Genomic DNA, 15,200 nt, shown 5'->3' on the forward strand with positions numbered 1-15,200 from the left:
AGCAATACAAGCAAGTATGCATTAAGACTCATTAATGTCAATAATAACAGCTTTTTGCAAAGGCTTACCTCAAGAAAGAACGCTACTTTATCCACATCTGCCGATGTTGCAGGAGTGAAATATGTTAACATGGAGCTTTTCACGGCCTGTAGTCATACATTCAACACTTTATTAGATAGATTTGACTTCTATCATAGTCTTAAGTACATATGCTGTTATTCCTTCGCCTCCAACATCGGCTGTCACGTCATCTCTATAGGACCGATGAGGTGTGTTCTATAATGTCACAGTCAGACCCTCTGGAGCCATGCAGGAGCACCAGAATGTAAACACAACCCTTCCCCTACACACAGCTTTGTTTTAACTAGATCCTGGGCCCTGTTTCCAATTACCTACAGCACTCCTCAAACACACCATGCAGCAGAATTCACATAAATACATCGAAGGCAGCATTTTTTTTTTATTTTTTTTTTTATTGCTGTAGTTTATTGAAGGAACGATCACAAGTTTCACTGTCGTGATTTCTGCTCCTTTTGTGGTTCTTTTTGTCGAGTTTCAGCGTGCATATCCCCCCTTTGCTTGTGTTGTATTCTCCAGTGCCGCCCTTGAGTTTGGCAGAACAAAGTCGCTCTTTTTTTCCTCTAAATTCATGTTTATGTTCATATTTTCTTTTTTTCTTTTTTTTTTTATGAAGATGTTTTTGCTGCTTGCACACTATACAGCTTTTTTTTTTTTTTTTTTTTTAAATTCCCAAAGGCATTTGCTTTATAGCACAAGATCAATGCATTATTTGGGCTGTGTTATTCCTCAAGGTGACTACATGTTAAAGCTGCCCCAGAAACACAAAAGAACATTTTTCTTGTTTTTGTTATTTAAGATTAAGATCAATTTTCAGTTTTTTATACAGCAGAGGGAAGGAACAGTAATAATTGATTCGAAGGGGGGGGGGGGGGGGGGGGCTTAGCTTTATATAATTGAGTCTCTGTGTTTCAGTTGTGTGCTGGTAAAAGGTCGAAGATAGAAGGAAAAGAGCTCTGTCACTTTGTTTAAAGAGCAAGTTTTGATATTAAAGTTGGGTAAGGTTCACTTTTCTTGTTATCTATTCCACTAGTACTGTTTGTTTTGTGCCTGTTATTCGCATTAACTTGCCTGTTTGGCAGCAACACTCCTCTCCTCCTCTCTCACTTCCCTTCTACCTTTCCCTGATATTTCGTCTCCTCCTCCTCCTCCTCCTCCTCCTCCTCCTCTCCGTCTTCGGTCGTAGGGTAATCACTCCCTTCAGTGTCAGCGGGGTGCAGAGTTATTGTCTCCTGTAATTAACTGGTTATCAAACAAGAACATTTCATTAAGGTACAATTAGGGGCTAATTCAGGCGGGACACCTCTGTGTCAGGATTACGAAGGAGGCATATGCTCTCCCCTTGCAGCTTTGTTATTTTTAATTCATACTGACCTGCAGCCTTTGACGGCTTCAATTGCTAATGAATCCACTCACTTTGGAATAATTAGACATCCTTAGGCATGGTAATTTATTTAAAAGTAACCGTCGTTGCGCGAATCATTAGCTGCGTTAAATTAATTTGAAATTAAAGCTACTGGGAGTAGTTTGGGTTACAGAAAAAGCAGCCACGAGTCTATCAGCATGTGAGAGGTGACTGATATGTCACATGTTGTGGGTTGTTTTTTTTAATGCTTTGTTTGATTCATTCATTTATTTCACAGGAACTGGTCTTCATTTCCTAACAGATATTTTCAGTTTCTTTTATAATTATGCGTGTGCATTCCCTGTGGATATTGACATAATGCTAACCCACAATTCATCCAGTCCCACTTCAAAATATCTGAATGTATATCAGAGAAGGCAAATAATAATAATAATATTGTAAATAGGGATGAGTGAGGGGACAAACATCAGCTGTTTGAGCAAGAGATTGTATCCGCCTTCATCCCAGTTTGTTTGCTGTTCTATGTGCATGTCTGTTTGTTTATTGACTGTATGTGTTCGCGGCTGCCAGCCTATGTGCATTTGGCAACGCATGAATGCTTAATGGTTATTCTACCACACCTCTTTGAAAGAAATGACCCTGTCCATGGAGCCACAGTCAGTCTCTCAGTCAGGATCAGTAATTACCCATTGCATTTACTCGCTCACAAACACACACTCTCCTTCATATTAAAATGCTCCAGAGACGAGCACAGATCTGAGTCTTCCTCCTCGATTTAAGGGTGGACTCTTTGCAACTTGCCTGCCTTGCATCAAAAAAGGCAATGGCTGCTATAAAGAGCCTGTGAGTGACATGTGATGACATTAACTCGAATTCCCCGTCTTAACGCATCATTTGAGGTTCATCCAGCAGGCTTGAGATTGCCTCTTTGCTAATGCTGTTTTGGATTCTTTTATTTTTTCCTTCCTCGTCTCAATGATTTGCTGGGACATCATCTCTGATTAAGAGATGAGCAACTGCCTTAATAGAGGAAGAGACTGAAAAGCAGTACACAAAATGACAAACAGTGTCTCACTCCTCATTTAACGCCATAAAATGTTCCAGCTATTTTCTTGTTATTGTGCACAGGGGTTTTTTTTTTTTTCTTCTTCTTTTTTTTTTTCTTGGTATTTCATTTTGGGATATCTAAAAGAAATGAAACCATTCAGATATGTAGCAAGAATCATGCAGATGGTCAAATCTCCTTGACCTGATGACTGTTCAGTGAATTCATTTGTTATGTTTTTCATCTGCGAGCACAGTGCCGGGTCACACAATCACACCATGAATCCCAAAATCACATCCACATCAGTCTGTGTTGACCACAGGGTCAATTTAGCCTTTGGCATCACCTTGTAATCAATCGTGGTTTGTTGTTGTGTTTGCTCCTGCAGAGCTACAAGAGGAAAACAGAGGCTGCGAAGAAGGAGTACCTGAAAGCCCTGGCCGCCTACAGAGCCAGTCTGGTTTCCAAGGTAACAGCGGGGGTCACATCTTTGATATACATGGGTCAGCGGCGATATAAGGGATGATAAATTAGACAGAGGATACCTCTCACTCTTATTCCAAGGAAAGGGTCCACTGGCTGGACTGAGGGGTTCGTATGTGTGCATAAATCTGTATGGGTGTGTTCAAAGGAGAACAGTGAAAATTAGACCTCAAACACACTCGATTTGTAACCCGGGGGAGAAATGGAAAGTAATAGCACGCATTTGTGTGCTCATCGGTGTACACTCGCAGGAGCTGAAGTGGACATTACCTGTCATCTGCTGTCCTCCTGGTGTTTCTGTCCTCCCTGATGGGCTGCTAATGTGTTGGCTGAGGTTTGCTCCAACCTTCTGGTCTCTCTAAACCAAGTCACAACACTTTATTCTCCAACAATATGGCGTTTTCAGAACCGGCTTGTGTGTTAAAACATCTGCAAGGCTTTTACAATCGACGTGACAGTACAAGGGCGTTTTAATCTGTTCGTATCCTGCAGCTCATTCCTGTATTTCTGCATTGTTTTTTAAAATACGGCCCTAAATTGCATTAGCATATACCCAAGCTCCTCCTCCTCCCTCCCCTCGCCTTCCTCCCTCTAAGCACAGCACCACACTTCCTCTCATGTTCATGGGCCGAAAACAAGCACCTTGATTAAGGCATGAATAGTTAATTCATCAGCCTCTTCACTGTGGCATACTTTCAACTAAAAAGACTATTCTCATCTCTTGTCTTTGGTGCAATTAGACATTCATGTCAGAGCTCTTATACAGAGGCTTGATTGATACTATATGTTGGTAGATTGCCAGTCAAAAAAACTGACTGACAAAAATAAACCTGCAAACCCTCCTTCACTCATTCAGGAACAACCAATCTGAATGCCAGGCTGAATCTCATGATTCAACGCAACTCTCTTTTTTTAATTACCGATGAAGGAGTCTTTTCAGAGTGAATTGGGGTGGGTGGAATTGGAGGTAATTGGAGCATCATTTGAAGGATTCACATCTTCAGCTTGCACCTGTTGCCTTTTTGTTGTGTGACGCATGTTATTTTGTTTGGGAGGAGAAGGAAAAAAAAAAACAAAAGTTTGATTGCTACCCACTACATGTCACTGCACTTCTCTTTGTGTTTGTTTCGAAGCAAGAAAAAAAAAAATCTATGCACCGACTTGGATTTTATAAAGTTTAAAATGGATACAAATCACACTGTATTGTATATTTCACAGATTATGATCTGCTACCATAAAGTCTCTTTTAAATAAAATAACAACAACTGACTTACTTTTCCCTCCCCTTGCAATACAATTCTTCAGTATCTTATTTTCCACTTGACCCTGCAAATGTGTCCCTCTGCCTCTGCCCGTTCATCTGGTCCCATTGATTATTTCAGGGATTCAGTTGGATGGATGTTAGCCATTACTAAATAGCAGACCACCACACATCACTCCTGCCAGCCTGACAGTTAATGAGAAACACTGGATGTATTTCATATATACACATACACTTCCCCCATGAAACAAGAGGGGTGGGAGCAGACCATGTCTGCGTTATTGTTCCTTCTATACTGGCGAAGTCTCCCGAGACTGTGGGAACAAAACATATTCCCTAAATAAGGAATCATTAAATATTTAGGCGAAGGCCTGTTTTAGGTTTGTACTGAGTGAGAGTTATGTGAAGGTGGAGTTAGGAGATGGACAAGTAGTACAGTAGTCATGTCTGTGGTAAGAGAGAGTTGGGTTTAATGCAAGTCAATGTCATGTCCCCAGAAAGCACACAACATTTGTGTGTGTGCATGTGTGTGTGTGTGTGATGTAGGGGGTTGGTTGAATAAATAAAAAGAGGTGAATGTGGGTAGAATAACCAATGATGGCTTTATGCAATAAAGACACTTTACTGTGTGTAATGAATGGATGTATAGAATTCATATGTTTAGAATAAGAGCACACTGTGGAGCATGTAAAAGGCAGAAACACCAATGCTCTCTCATTCTTTAAAAAAGTTTCTTGGTCGGCGGGGCTATGTCACCTACCAATTTATTCCATAAATTCAAGTGCACAGGTTCCAGTTGCTGCTGCTCTTTCCTTCAACAGCAACTTCTTGTCTGACAGGCTCACGTCAGTGCAAACTAAGAAGCGCAGAGATTTCAATGACAGCTTTATCACTTAGTTGCCATCAGATCCTTCCACTGTCTGCAATGTCACAATGTATATCAGCCATACCTAAACTGCACATTAGCAGTTGACAGTCGTGCAAAAAGCTGTAGATCCAGAGTAACATTGCTGGGTGTGCAGTTTGGTTCTTCGGGCAACTGCAATCTGGGAAAAACCCACGGCTATCCGTAAATGAAAAGTCCAGTTTATTGCACCTCAGGTCTTCTATTTTTGTGGCTCTGGGCATCATTTCTAGTGGCTATGATAACATTTTACTCATCAAAGAAACTGCTGAGATCTGGGAGCAAGGCAACATCAATAATGTCAGGCAAGGCAAGAAACAGTAATAGTCTGGCAATCAGACAGGTTGTAAACAAGCTACATGATCTAAAACACTTTGTAACGAATAAAAACTGAATGTGAGCACATAGAAATATGGCAATACGTGATGAAAACTGTGCATGCACAAATCCAAAAAATAGGACCGAAGGAGTACTTAAGTACAATCATTGAATACGGAGGTATTGTTACGATCGCTATAAATGTTTTGTTGCTCTCTCTCCTTTCTAGACATATAATGACCCGGTGGAGACAAAAAGTGCCCAAACGAGCCAGGCTTCTCCACATATGATGCCAGCCAACCCGCCCCTGTACAGCGTGCCACCTCCCCCGCAGCCGTCATCGCCATACCTGGGGCCCGGGGCCTTCCCTCTCACCGACCTGCAGAGCTACGCGGGACACGCCCCTCGCCACACTCTGTCGCAGACGCTCAGCCAATCACAGATGCTGCCCAGCATTAGTGCCTCTCCCCCTTCCTCCTTCCAGATCAGTCCGCCACTTCACCCCCACCAGCAGCTCTCCCTGCACCAGAGCTCGCTCCTCAACCAGCCCATCCGCATGCAGCAGGTCCAATCCCAGCCAATCATCTCTCACCAAATGGGGCTCCAGGCCTCTCTCCACTCCCCACCACCAGGGCAGCAGGTACAAAACAAAACTGCACTGTTGTTGGAGTTAAACACCTTTAAACCTCCGGATGTTGGCTCATTTCTAATTTCCTTCCTTTAGGGTTTTTCCCACCTCCAGTCAGAGTATCAGAAGAGCATTGGTGGTTCCCAGTCTCCAGGAGCCCCTGGGCCTGGCCCAGGCCCTGGAGTGGCTCAGACCCACGACTGGGACAGTGAATACTGCAATCGGGAGTGTGGCAACCACTGCAGGTCAGCAGAGACTGACACATATCGAGTAGTCCAAAGTTACATTCAGAAAAGAGACAAATGAGTTCAGTGCAAGCAGGTAAACGCCCTGGGCATCATTTACTAAGAACCTGTATAAAGCATGCTAAACTGCGCGCTCACACAAATAGATGACGCTTTTGGTTTACGCATATTATGCGGGTGATCAGCCTAGAATAATAGCATAAGTCACATCACACACAAACAGGCGTTTTCAGATTCAGGCTTTGCGTGCATCAAGCCATATTTACACAAGAGTGACGGGCTGGGAAGGTTAGTGTTTCCACGTCTGTTTGCTTGTGTTTGCTATGGCGTGACTGGATCCAACACTGAGTCACCACAAACGCAAAAGTGAAATGGGATACCATGAAGTTGGACATATTGGTGGAGGGAGATCATAAATATAATGGATCCTCATGGCAAATTAATGGGAATGGTGACAGATAAGTTTGCAAAAGTTCATTGGTACAACACAGAAAACTTCTTATAGTAAAGTCTGAAAATAAAAGCCGCATAGATCCAGATGAGGAAATTCTCACTCCAAAGTTAACCTAAAAACAGATGATGAACAACGTAAACTCTTTCAGACACTATAAATCACATAGCATGTGATAAATTAATCAGATAGCATAAACTCACAGTATTTTTACGTAATCTGGACGATACGCCTGATAACCTAATAACATGAAGGTAAATACGCTAAACCGATGATGTGTATTATTGTGTGTGTTGGCGCAATCCTCAGTGCATCGTGTTTGTGTGTGTGGGTATCAAGTGTGGACCCATTTTTAGATCAGCCTTTAGTAGATCAGGTCCAATGTTAATCACTGTTAATATAAAGGGTTCATGTTGCGGGTGTCAGACAGACGCAGATCGAACCCGGATTTGGAACTCCCTGATAAACAAGTATCCAAAGTCACGTCACGCTTTCAAAATATTAATGTTAAAAAATGGTCCATTCCATTGTTCCAGTGAGACAGGGGAGACAGCTGGAGAGGTAATGGTGAGATAATAGAGCTTGTCATGTGTTTGTCGGACGGCAGTAAAGAAAACAGATGTTCCTAACTCCAGTTTCTACTAAACGGTTTGGCGAGCCGTGCAGTCCGGCAGCCGTGGAAATCCGCCGTGCTCGTCCTGCTCACTTACTGTAAAGTCTGATTTATTTTTAGAGTTTAAGTTTAGCAAGACAGAAACTAAGACAAAATAAATTGTAATCCAGCCACCAGTCAGTCCTCCCACTTTCAGCTTACTTCAATTTTTTTTATGTTGCTGTTTTCTTTTGTTTTTTTATCATTCCATCTTCGGCTGCAATCTAACCTGTGCCTTTTTTTTTTTTCTTTTTGGTTTTTCTAGTGGCAGCATGATAGGCAGGGACAAGCCACTCTACCTCACCTGAAACTGAAGATCATACTCTGTCGACAAAAGCGACACCGAGGAGTCTACTCGCCCAACCCCCCCTCCCCCACCCTCCCACCTTCCCCCGAACCCTCTTCCATTGCACATACATACATGTGATGCAGACCCAACATACAAGTACATACATACATGCACACACATACATTCCCAAACACACCATCACCACCTTCTTTTTTTTTGTCAATGTAATGATTCTTTTTCTCAGTTTCTAGACTTTGTGACCAGAGTTTTTTGACTAGATGACTACTGTCTGTACCACTTAATGTATTAGCAGTCTTCTTGCTGTTTGAATTTGCCAAGCACTTATAAAGCCTCTCCCCCCCTCGCCCCTTCATTCTTCTTCTCCTCCTCCTCCTCCTCCTCCTCCTCCTCCTCCTCCTCCTCCTCCTCCCTCCCTTGTGTGTTTCTGCCCTCTCTGATACAGGCCGGGCTATAAGAGCACTCCTCTAGTGTGTCACCATCAAAGTCCCCTCAGGGACCCCATCCAGCTTTAATTAGAGTGAGACGGGAAAAAAAGAAAAATACTCTTCCTCTTTGTTAATTGTTTTATTCTCAGTTTTTTTCCCCCCCTCTCCTCTTCAATGTTGTTGTTGCTGTTTTATTTATTTCTGGCTTGCTAAGTTTATTTTTTATTTTAATTTTTTTGCCAATAAGCGGTGGGCCCTGTAAAGTAGAGAAATATTAACTACTAGTAGGTTCAGCACAGGCCTTGGTGTTATGGTAGCTTTGCTTAAGGGCCTGCAAATTAATACAGAAGTTTGGGCGGTGGACGAAAAACAAAACAACAACGGAAAAAAAAAAAAAAAATCTTTTTTTTTTTTTTTAAATAATAAAGACCTGTTGAGGTCTACTGAGCTGTCACAGTGTGATTGTAAATATCACTTTTATGGGATCAAATTGGGAATTGGAAGTCCAGATAGATTTGTTTCTTTAATATTACATGTAAATCATTGTGTGTGCGTGCATGTGTGTGTGTGTGTGTGTGTGTGTGTGTGTGTGTGTGTGTGTGTGTGTGTGTGTGTGTGTGTGTGTGTGTGTGTGTGTGTGTGTGTGTGTGTGTGTGTGTGTGGGTGTGTGTGTCTGGACGTTTGAATGTACTGCATTCATGACGTGTGCAGTCGGGTATGTGTGCACGTGCACGGACACACACTCGTGCGCGAGCGTGCCGGAGTGTCGAGTCTTTCTCGTGAATTTTAACAGCCCCGTGCAGCTGGATTTCAGAGGAGTATTTCACACTCTCCTTCTTGCATTAAATCTGTGCTCACTGGTGTGTTTTTTTCCAATAAAGTTCAATCTAAAACTGAATACACAATATGTGTCCTGCAGATCATTAAATGGAAAGAGCCAGGTGAGAGATAGACAGCAAAAAGATAGAAAAAGAGAGAGAAGCGCCGCGAGATGAAATGAGATGTAATGTTGCAGGTTGAGAGAAAAGAAAAAAAAGAAGAGAAAAAAAAAGATATTGCCTCAAAAAATGCCTGCCCCCTCCTTTGGTTCTTCTGTCTCACCATAATGTCGGTTTTGTCCCCCTCGACATGCAAAAGTGAAGTAATGAAATATGTGAATGGAGCCATCACATCCACATTATACAGTGATTTTTATAAGTTTCTAGTTGGTGTTTGGTTGTGTTGATATCATCTTTTTAACTTGTGTGATTAACAGAAATGCATTTTGCTGACAACGACATCTCGTTTTTATCTCTTACGTGTAGCATAACTTCAGTTTTAGTTGCTGCAGAAACTATAACATTTTAAGTTGTGTAAAAAAAAAAAAAAAAAAAAAAAATTTAAATAAAACCTGCCAATTGTAGTTATTTTATTTGTAAAGCCAGTAATGATAAATATTTTAAATGGTTACCAGTATATTGTTTTCTGCTAGTTGCCCATCAGCCATTTGACAGGTTTTCTTATTTATGAAAGAAATTAGGTCACTTTTGCTTCTTACAATGGAGGTGTATTTTTATTCTTTATTTTATTGTTTCTTTGCTTTGGTTTGATAAAAACAAAAAAAAAAAATATGATGACCACAACAATGATTTTGTTTTCCCTTTATTTTATACATTTGGGGTGCTGCTCCTTTCTTTCCTTGCTCGCAGCATCAGTTTGTGTCACAATGCTTCTTTTATTTCAAACCTGCATAATAAATAAAAAAAAAAAGTTTAAAAGTGAATTTGTCTCATGCTTGGTCATTTCTCTGCCGTCTCTCTTGCTTCCGTTCTCTAATTGGAGGATCACACTTTAAAACAACAACGACAAAAAAAGAAATTCTCATAACCATTTTAAAGACACACAAACATCCCAAACTGATTGTACTCTGCAGTGTGTTTGCACTTAGGAGGGTCACATTTGTATCCTATATTTATATTTAGCTCAGGACTCCAATGGCATCGGCTAATTAACCGCGGATACAGGGTACACCAGCCAGCGTGGATATTGCCAGTAAAACTATCTTAACAAACAAGAGAGCAGATGCGAGAGGACGTTTGCTTTGCTTGTGAAAGTAGTGCATCGTAGGCGTCTAGTGCGAGATAAAGAGAACAGAGAAATGCAATGTGCATACAGACTCAGGCAACCGTCCAAGTACTGATTTTACCCCAATTGCACACAAGTCTTCTTAGAGACTTTATGAGGGAGAGAAAGAGAGACTGAAATGGAACTGTCACGATCCCTTCATTCAATGTTTTATTCATTTTACGTCTGCCTGCCGTCTCTTCTTCAGTAGTATTGAATTGGCAAATAGATCATTATTGGACAATTGGAAAACCTGCCACTTTGTGATATGACACACATTATATGAAAATCACAGTCATACATTCTTAATGCAGTGTCAGATAAAAGAGGTTTTGGGTGCAGCCACGCACGCTCGCTCCGGTGCCTTTTTTTTTTTTTTTTTTTTCTCTCTTTTGGGTAGACGGTACAGTCGTGTTTGTGTGTGTGTGTAAGTGTGTGTTTTTCTTATCTTCTGTGTTGGGTGCTGCCTCTCCTCTTGAGCTGTAGGTATATTTCTGCATATAAAAGTAGTGCGGTAACAATGGTTTCCTCTTTTTTTATTTGGGACAACATTAAAAAAAAAAAGCAACTACATAGTCGTGCAGCTCTGCCATCTGCAGTCATGCTGGCAGTTATTGTCTGCAGTAATACTGTAGTAAATATTGCAGGAAGACAGTATCAATTTGACACTTCTGTCAGAGCCTTTAATCCCATCCGTCATCTCAGAGTCAAAGTCATTGGGCCAACGGAGAATGAAAAGCAACAATTTATGGTGTCTATGTGTGCTCTTTCAGCTTAAAATACCACATTAAAGCGAAGCCTAAGTTAGTCAGGGATTCAGGGTAAATAAAAAGCGGTCACTTCTCCTATCGGACAATATCAACCAGTTAGTTTGTCTTAGTAGATGCTGAACCAGGAGGAACAGGGCAACATGAATGTGGATGAATGTTTGTTGGGAAAAAGAGAGAAGTTTTGTGTTAACATGAACTGTTAAAGGTGTTTAATGGCACTAAGCGCATATATAATCACTTCTTTCTTCAGTCTGTTTGTTCGTGCAAAATTAAACGTGTTTAATATAGAATAAAAATAAATATTTAATTGAAATTAATCTAAAGCAAACCTGTGATTAACCTGATTACAAATTGTAATTATTTAACAGCACAAAGAATAAATAATATACACAGAACATTTCTCAGTGCACCTGAACAAGTTTCCTTTCTGTTTATATCAAACTGATTCTAATGTCCAGTGTGTTCAGTTTCATAACTTCTTACCAATCGAGAAATTCAACGTTGGATTGAGAGAAAATGGCGGCGAATGACCCATTTCTTCATTTTAATACAGCAACATTTTGCACTCCAGTTCCTCGTCAGTCTTTCCGGCGCGTCCTGGCCACCGCCACAATACTGACGCACCTGATCGCACACCCTCGTGTGGTGAGCGACTAAGAACGGGCGCAAGCTAACAGACGTGATGCGTCAACCAGATGGGAGCGCGTTGCTCCGCCCACTAGATGGAAAATTTCCGTTTAAAACGGCGAGAGAAAAGCTGTGTGAAAAATGTGCCGCGAAGAATTTATAAAAGGAGAGATTCAGATGATCTAAACGGTAAACATGTACGCCTAAGCTAATGTTGACGTTGTCACTCGGGTTATGTTCAAACAACAACATGTAAGCAGGTATTTGTTTTGTAAACACACACAAATCTACTTATTGAATAATTTATCTACCAAAATCAGGTTGAATTGAATAGTTAGATTTTTGCATTAAATATCAAAATTATTTAATTACAAAGCCCTTAACTAATTACATTTTCCCAACTCTAGTTGTTTCAACATCTTTTTTTTTTTTTTTTTTCTTTTGTTTTACAAAAACAAAATGTAAAATACAATTAAAATGAAACATTCTGTTGGATATGTATGGACAAACTATATTAATTTATTCAAAGCATACATGACAAATTAACCATGTTGAAGGTTAAAAGAAAAGCAAAAAGTGGGAAGTTTTCCTCCATATTCTGTATTTGTTATTTTATTTGTAATTGAACAATCCGTGACGACTGGTCCCACAATGACTCTTCAAACTAATTCAAATGATCACATCAGAAGGATGTTTTCTTTTTGGCTTTTTTTTTTCCCCCAGTGTCAAGAGTTTGTGTTTATATCGTAAAACTAAAGGTTTCTCTTTTACATGCAATGAACTCCTGCTGCATGTACGTAGCTTTTCACAGGCAGTCCGCAAACGGGCAAAAAGTTTTGCCTGCAACTTTGGTGCTGCGGTGGGGAAACAAACAGCAGGAAATGTGGGTGGCTTTAACAAGAAACGAGTTTCGCTTTGTGCTCAGAATCAGTTATGGGTTATGTTTGGGTTTTTTTCTTTTTGTGCTGGCTGTGGTGCACAAAATGAACAAGTCATTCAAATTGCTGGATTGTTTATGACGAGTGCCGTGAAGTCGGCCACGGTTTGTGTTTCTGTCAAGTATTTTCATTTATGTGTCGATACCAAAGACGTTAGACGAGAAGACAAGACAAGGTGACAGGATATCTCACATAGGAAATTCGACTTGAGGCACAAAACACACTTGTGGCTTCACACCTGAAGAAAAAATACGTAATCCAGGATGTACTACGCTATGTCAACTTTGACCACCATTAGAAACTGCTCAGGGCTGCAAAATTTCCTGGGTTTTTTTTTTTGTTTTTTTTTCTGATATTACAAATAAATGATTGAGGTGCTCGAAGTGACTTTCAAATAAAACGAAAGCTTGGGGGTATTTCTTTAAGTTTCCCCTCACACACATTGTGAAACATCAGGTGATCAGACTTTCTCTTTATGACTGCTTCAAACCAAATTTGAATATCTCAATATCAATTGAACCGGTTTGCATCAAAACCTGAAAAAAGAGAATTATCCGGGACAATTTAAAAAAAGAATTAAAAAAAATCTGGAAAAATGTGTTCATCGTTAACTGATGAGCACACACAGGCCCTGTCAGACGGGTTTAGATGTGTCGTCATTTCATTAGTTTTTTTTTAAATCTAATATTCATTATGAATGAAAAAATCTGAAAACACACTCTGTGTCTTCATTGACGACACTTACGACACCCTACTGGTGTGATTTGTTCAATCTGCCGCTGAAGTAGCTTTAATCGTGAGTAGAGTAATAAATTAATTTCCCTAAACACTTGGTAATATCTTTCTCTCTGTCTGATTTCTGTCACCTACAAAGTTTTAAAGCTGCATGTCAACTGGAGTTTCCATAGGGGGATAATGTACGTACAGGTCAAACATGACCATTTTACTTTCAAATCATTTCAAAATGTAGTGTCGCAGCACCTTGTATAATGTATGAACAGTACGTGAACATTTTGCCCGCATCAGAGCCGAAAGAAGCATTTCTATCGAACGTGAACAAACTGAAGGTCTGGTTTTATCCTGGCTGTCGTAGATGGTTTTCAAACTGTCAGCATTTGCAGGAAAAAAAAAAAAAAAAACTACTTAGTGTGATGAAACTTTATACATTTGGAAAAACATATCCATATTGATCACCCAGCCAAGAGGGCTGTGGATTGTTTTCCCAACATTCGGGCTCTGTGCAACCTTGGTCTAATTTAGCATCTGCAGATGGATGTAACTGTTTACCGACATTGCAAAATCAACTTGCTGTAAAACAGCAAAGGTTTCGATGTATGTGAATGTTGCACATTTCCAAATGGTTCGTTTGTCTGACTAGAAACAGAAAGTGAGGTGCAAAAGCTGATGCTGCACTTCAGATTCTATGAAGATGTGAAAATTGTGGTTGGGAGCATTAAGTCAACGGCGGCCGGAAGACAGACTTGTTTGATAAGTAAAGTGCATGCCCCCCCCCATGCCCCGCCTTCTTTTAGCTGGGAGCTGTACGGGACAGGAGCCCTCATCCCTGCAGAGAAACCCTGAGCACTTACTGACTAAGAGGTAAAATAATAGAGCCTCACATTTCTCCATCTCAGCATTCTCCATCTTACGACCTGACTTGAAGTGAGGATGAGTCAGATTGAGAACCGCACATGTAACTATTTTCTCATCACCCCGACCGTCATCTGTGAAAGTCTGCTCTCTTTGTGCCCTGGATCACCTCAGGCTGGAGCCACAGAAACGGGACCAGCCATACACAGTCATCTCAGATGTTTGTTAAACACCGCAGCCGCTCTATTTGAGCAATACCGCCCACACACGCTGCACCTCAGATCCTCCAATAATTGCATGTTGGAGAGAGTGTCAGAAAGAAAACGGTTATGTTATTGTAATAGGTTTCTGGTCCAGATGTTTGGGATTAAAGGCTTGTTATAAAAATACAAAGTAGTTACTCAGGAAGTTAGGTATTCGGCTCTGTCATGCACATGGCACGAAAGGCTGTTTGAATAAGCTCGGAGATGAGATTGGGAAAGGAATTCGACTGGAAATAGTGCAACATGTTGGCATGTTGTATAATAGACTGTTGTAGCATTTGGTTGGCAAAAAAAAAAAAAAAAAGCAAAAAAAAAAAAAGCTCCATGTTCTTAAAATCAGCGGCATAGCAACCAAGCTGTGAAACGTGGTTCGCCAATATACAGTAAACATAACATAACAATGCATTACAGTGATTTATTCTTTACTTCATCGGGGCTGTTATAGGCTTTGAAACAGCTCTGCTTAATTCACTCATATAATCATCAAACACAAAAACATTTAGGAGGCATTTGGGAAAATAAATGCATTTTACGACTGTTTTTAAATGTTGTGTTTACTCAGTAATTGGATTATGAGAAGGTTCTGAATTCACTGATAACAGACTACAAATACAATGACTTCTAAAGCAGGAAAATTGGATTTTCACAGCTTTCCCCTTTATGGAGAGATAATGATGTATTCATCATGTCGTTTGACAACATAGTTTTAAAAAATATGCTTATAGAAAAGAATAGGGCTGCAC

General features: G+C 40.4%; 1 protein-coding gene across 4 annotated transcripts in view; it reads left to right on the forward strand.

Annotated features, from left to right (window-relative positions):
• Positions 1-9,519, forward strand: part of tox2 (TOX high mobility group box family member 2) — a 97,215-nt gene extending 87,696 nt beyond the window's left edge. For 2 of the 4 annotated variants that reach the window (XM_080461015.1, XM_080461013.1), the window contains 4 exons: positions 2,878-2,958; positions 5,685-6,095; positions 6,180-6,404; positions 7,697-9,519. In XM_080461015.1, coding sequence (XP_080317141.1) covers positions 2,878-2,958; positions 5,685-6,095; positions 6,180-6,389 — 702 coding nt within the window. In that variant the 3' untranslated portion in view covers positions 6,390-6,404; positions 7,697-9,519. The remainder of the gene's footprint in view (positions 1-2,877; positions 2,959-5,684; positions 6,096-6,179; positions 6,405-7,696) is intronic. The other 2 variants (XM_080461012.1, XM_080461014.1) reach the window with 1 other exon arrangement.
• The last annotated feature ends 5,681 nt before the right edge of the window (positions 9,520-15,200 follow it).

Source organism: Lipophrys pholis (assembly GCF_963383615.2).
Source record: "Lipophrys pholis genome assembly, chromosome: 4".
Classification (NCBI taxonomy): Eukaryota; Metazoa; Chordata; class Actinopteri; order Blenniiformes; family Blenniidae; genus Lipophrys; species Lipophrys pholis.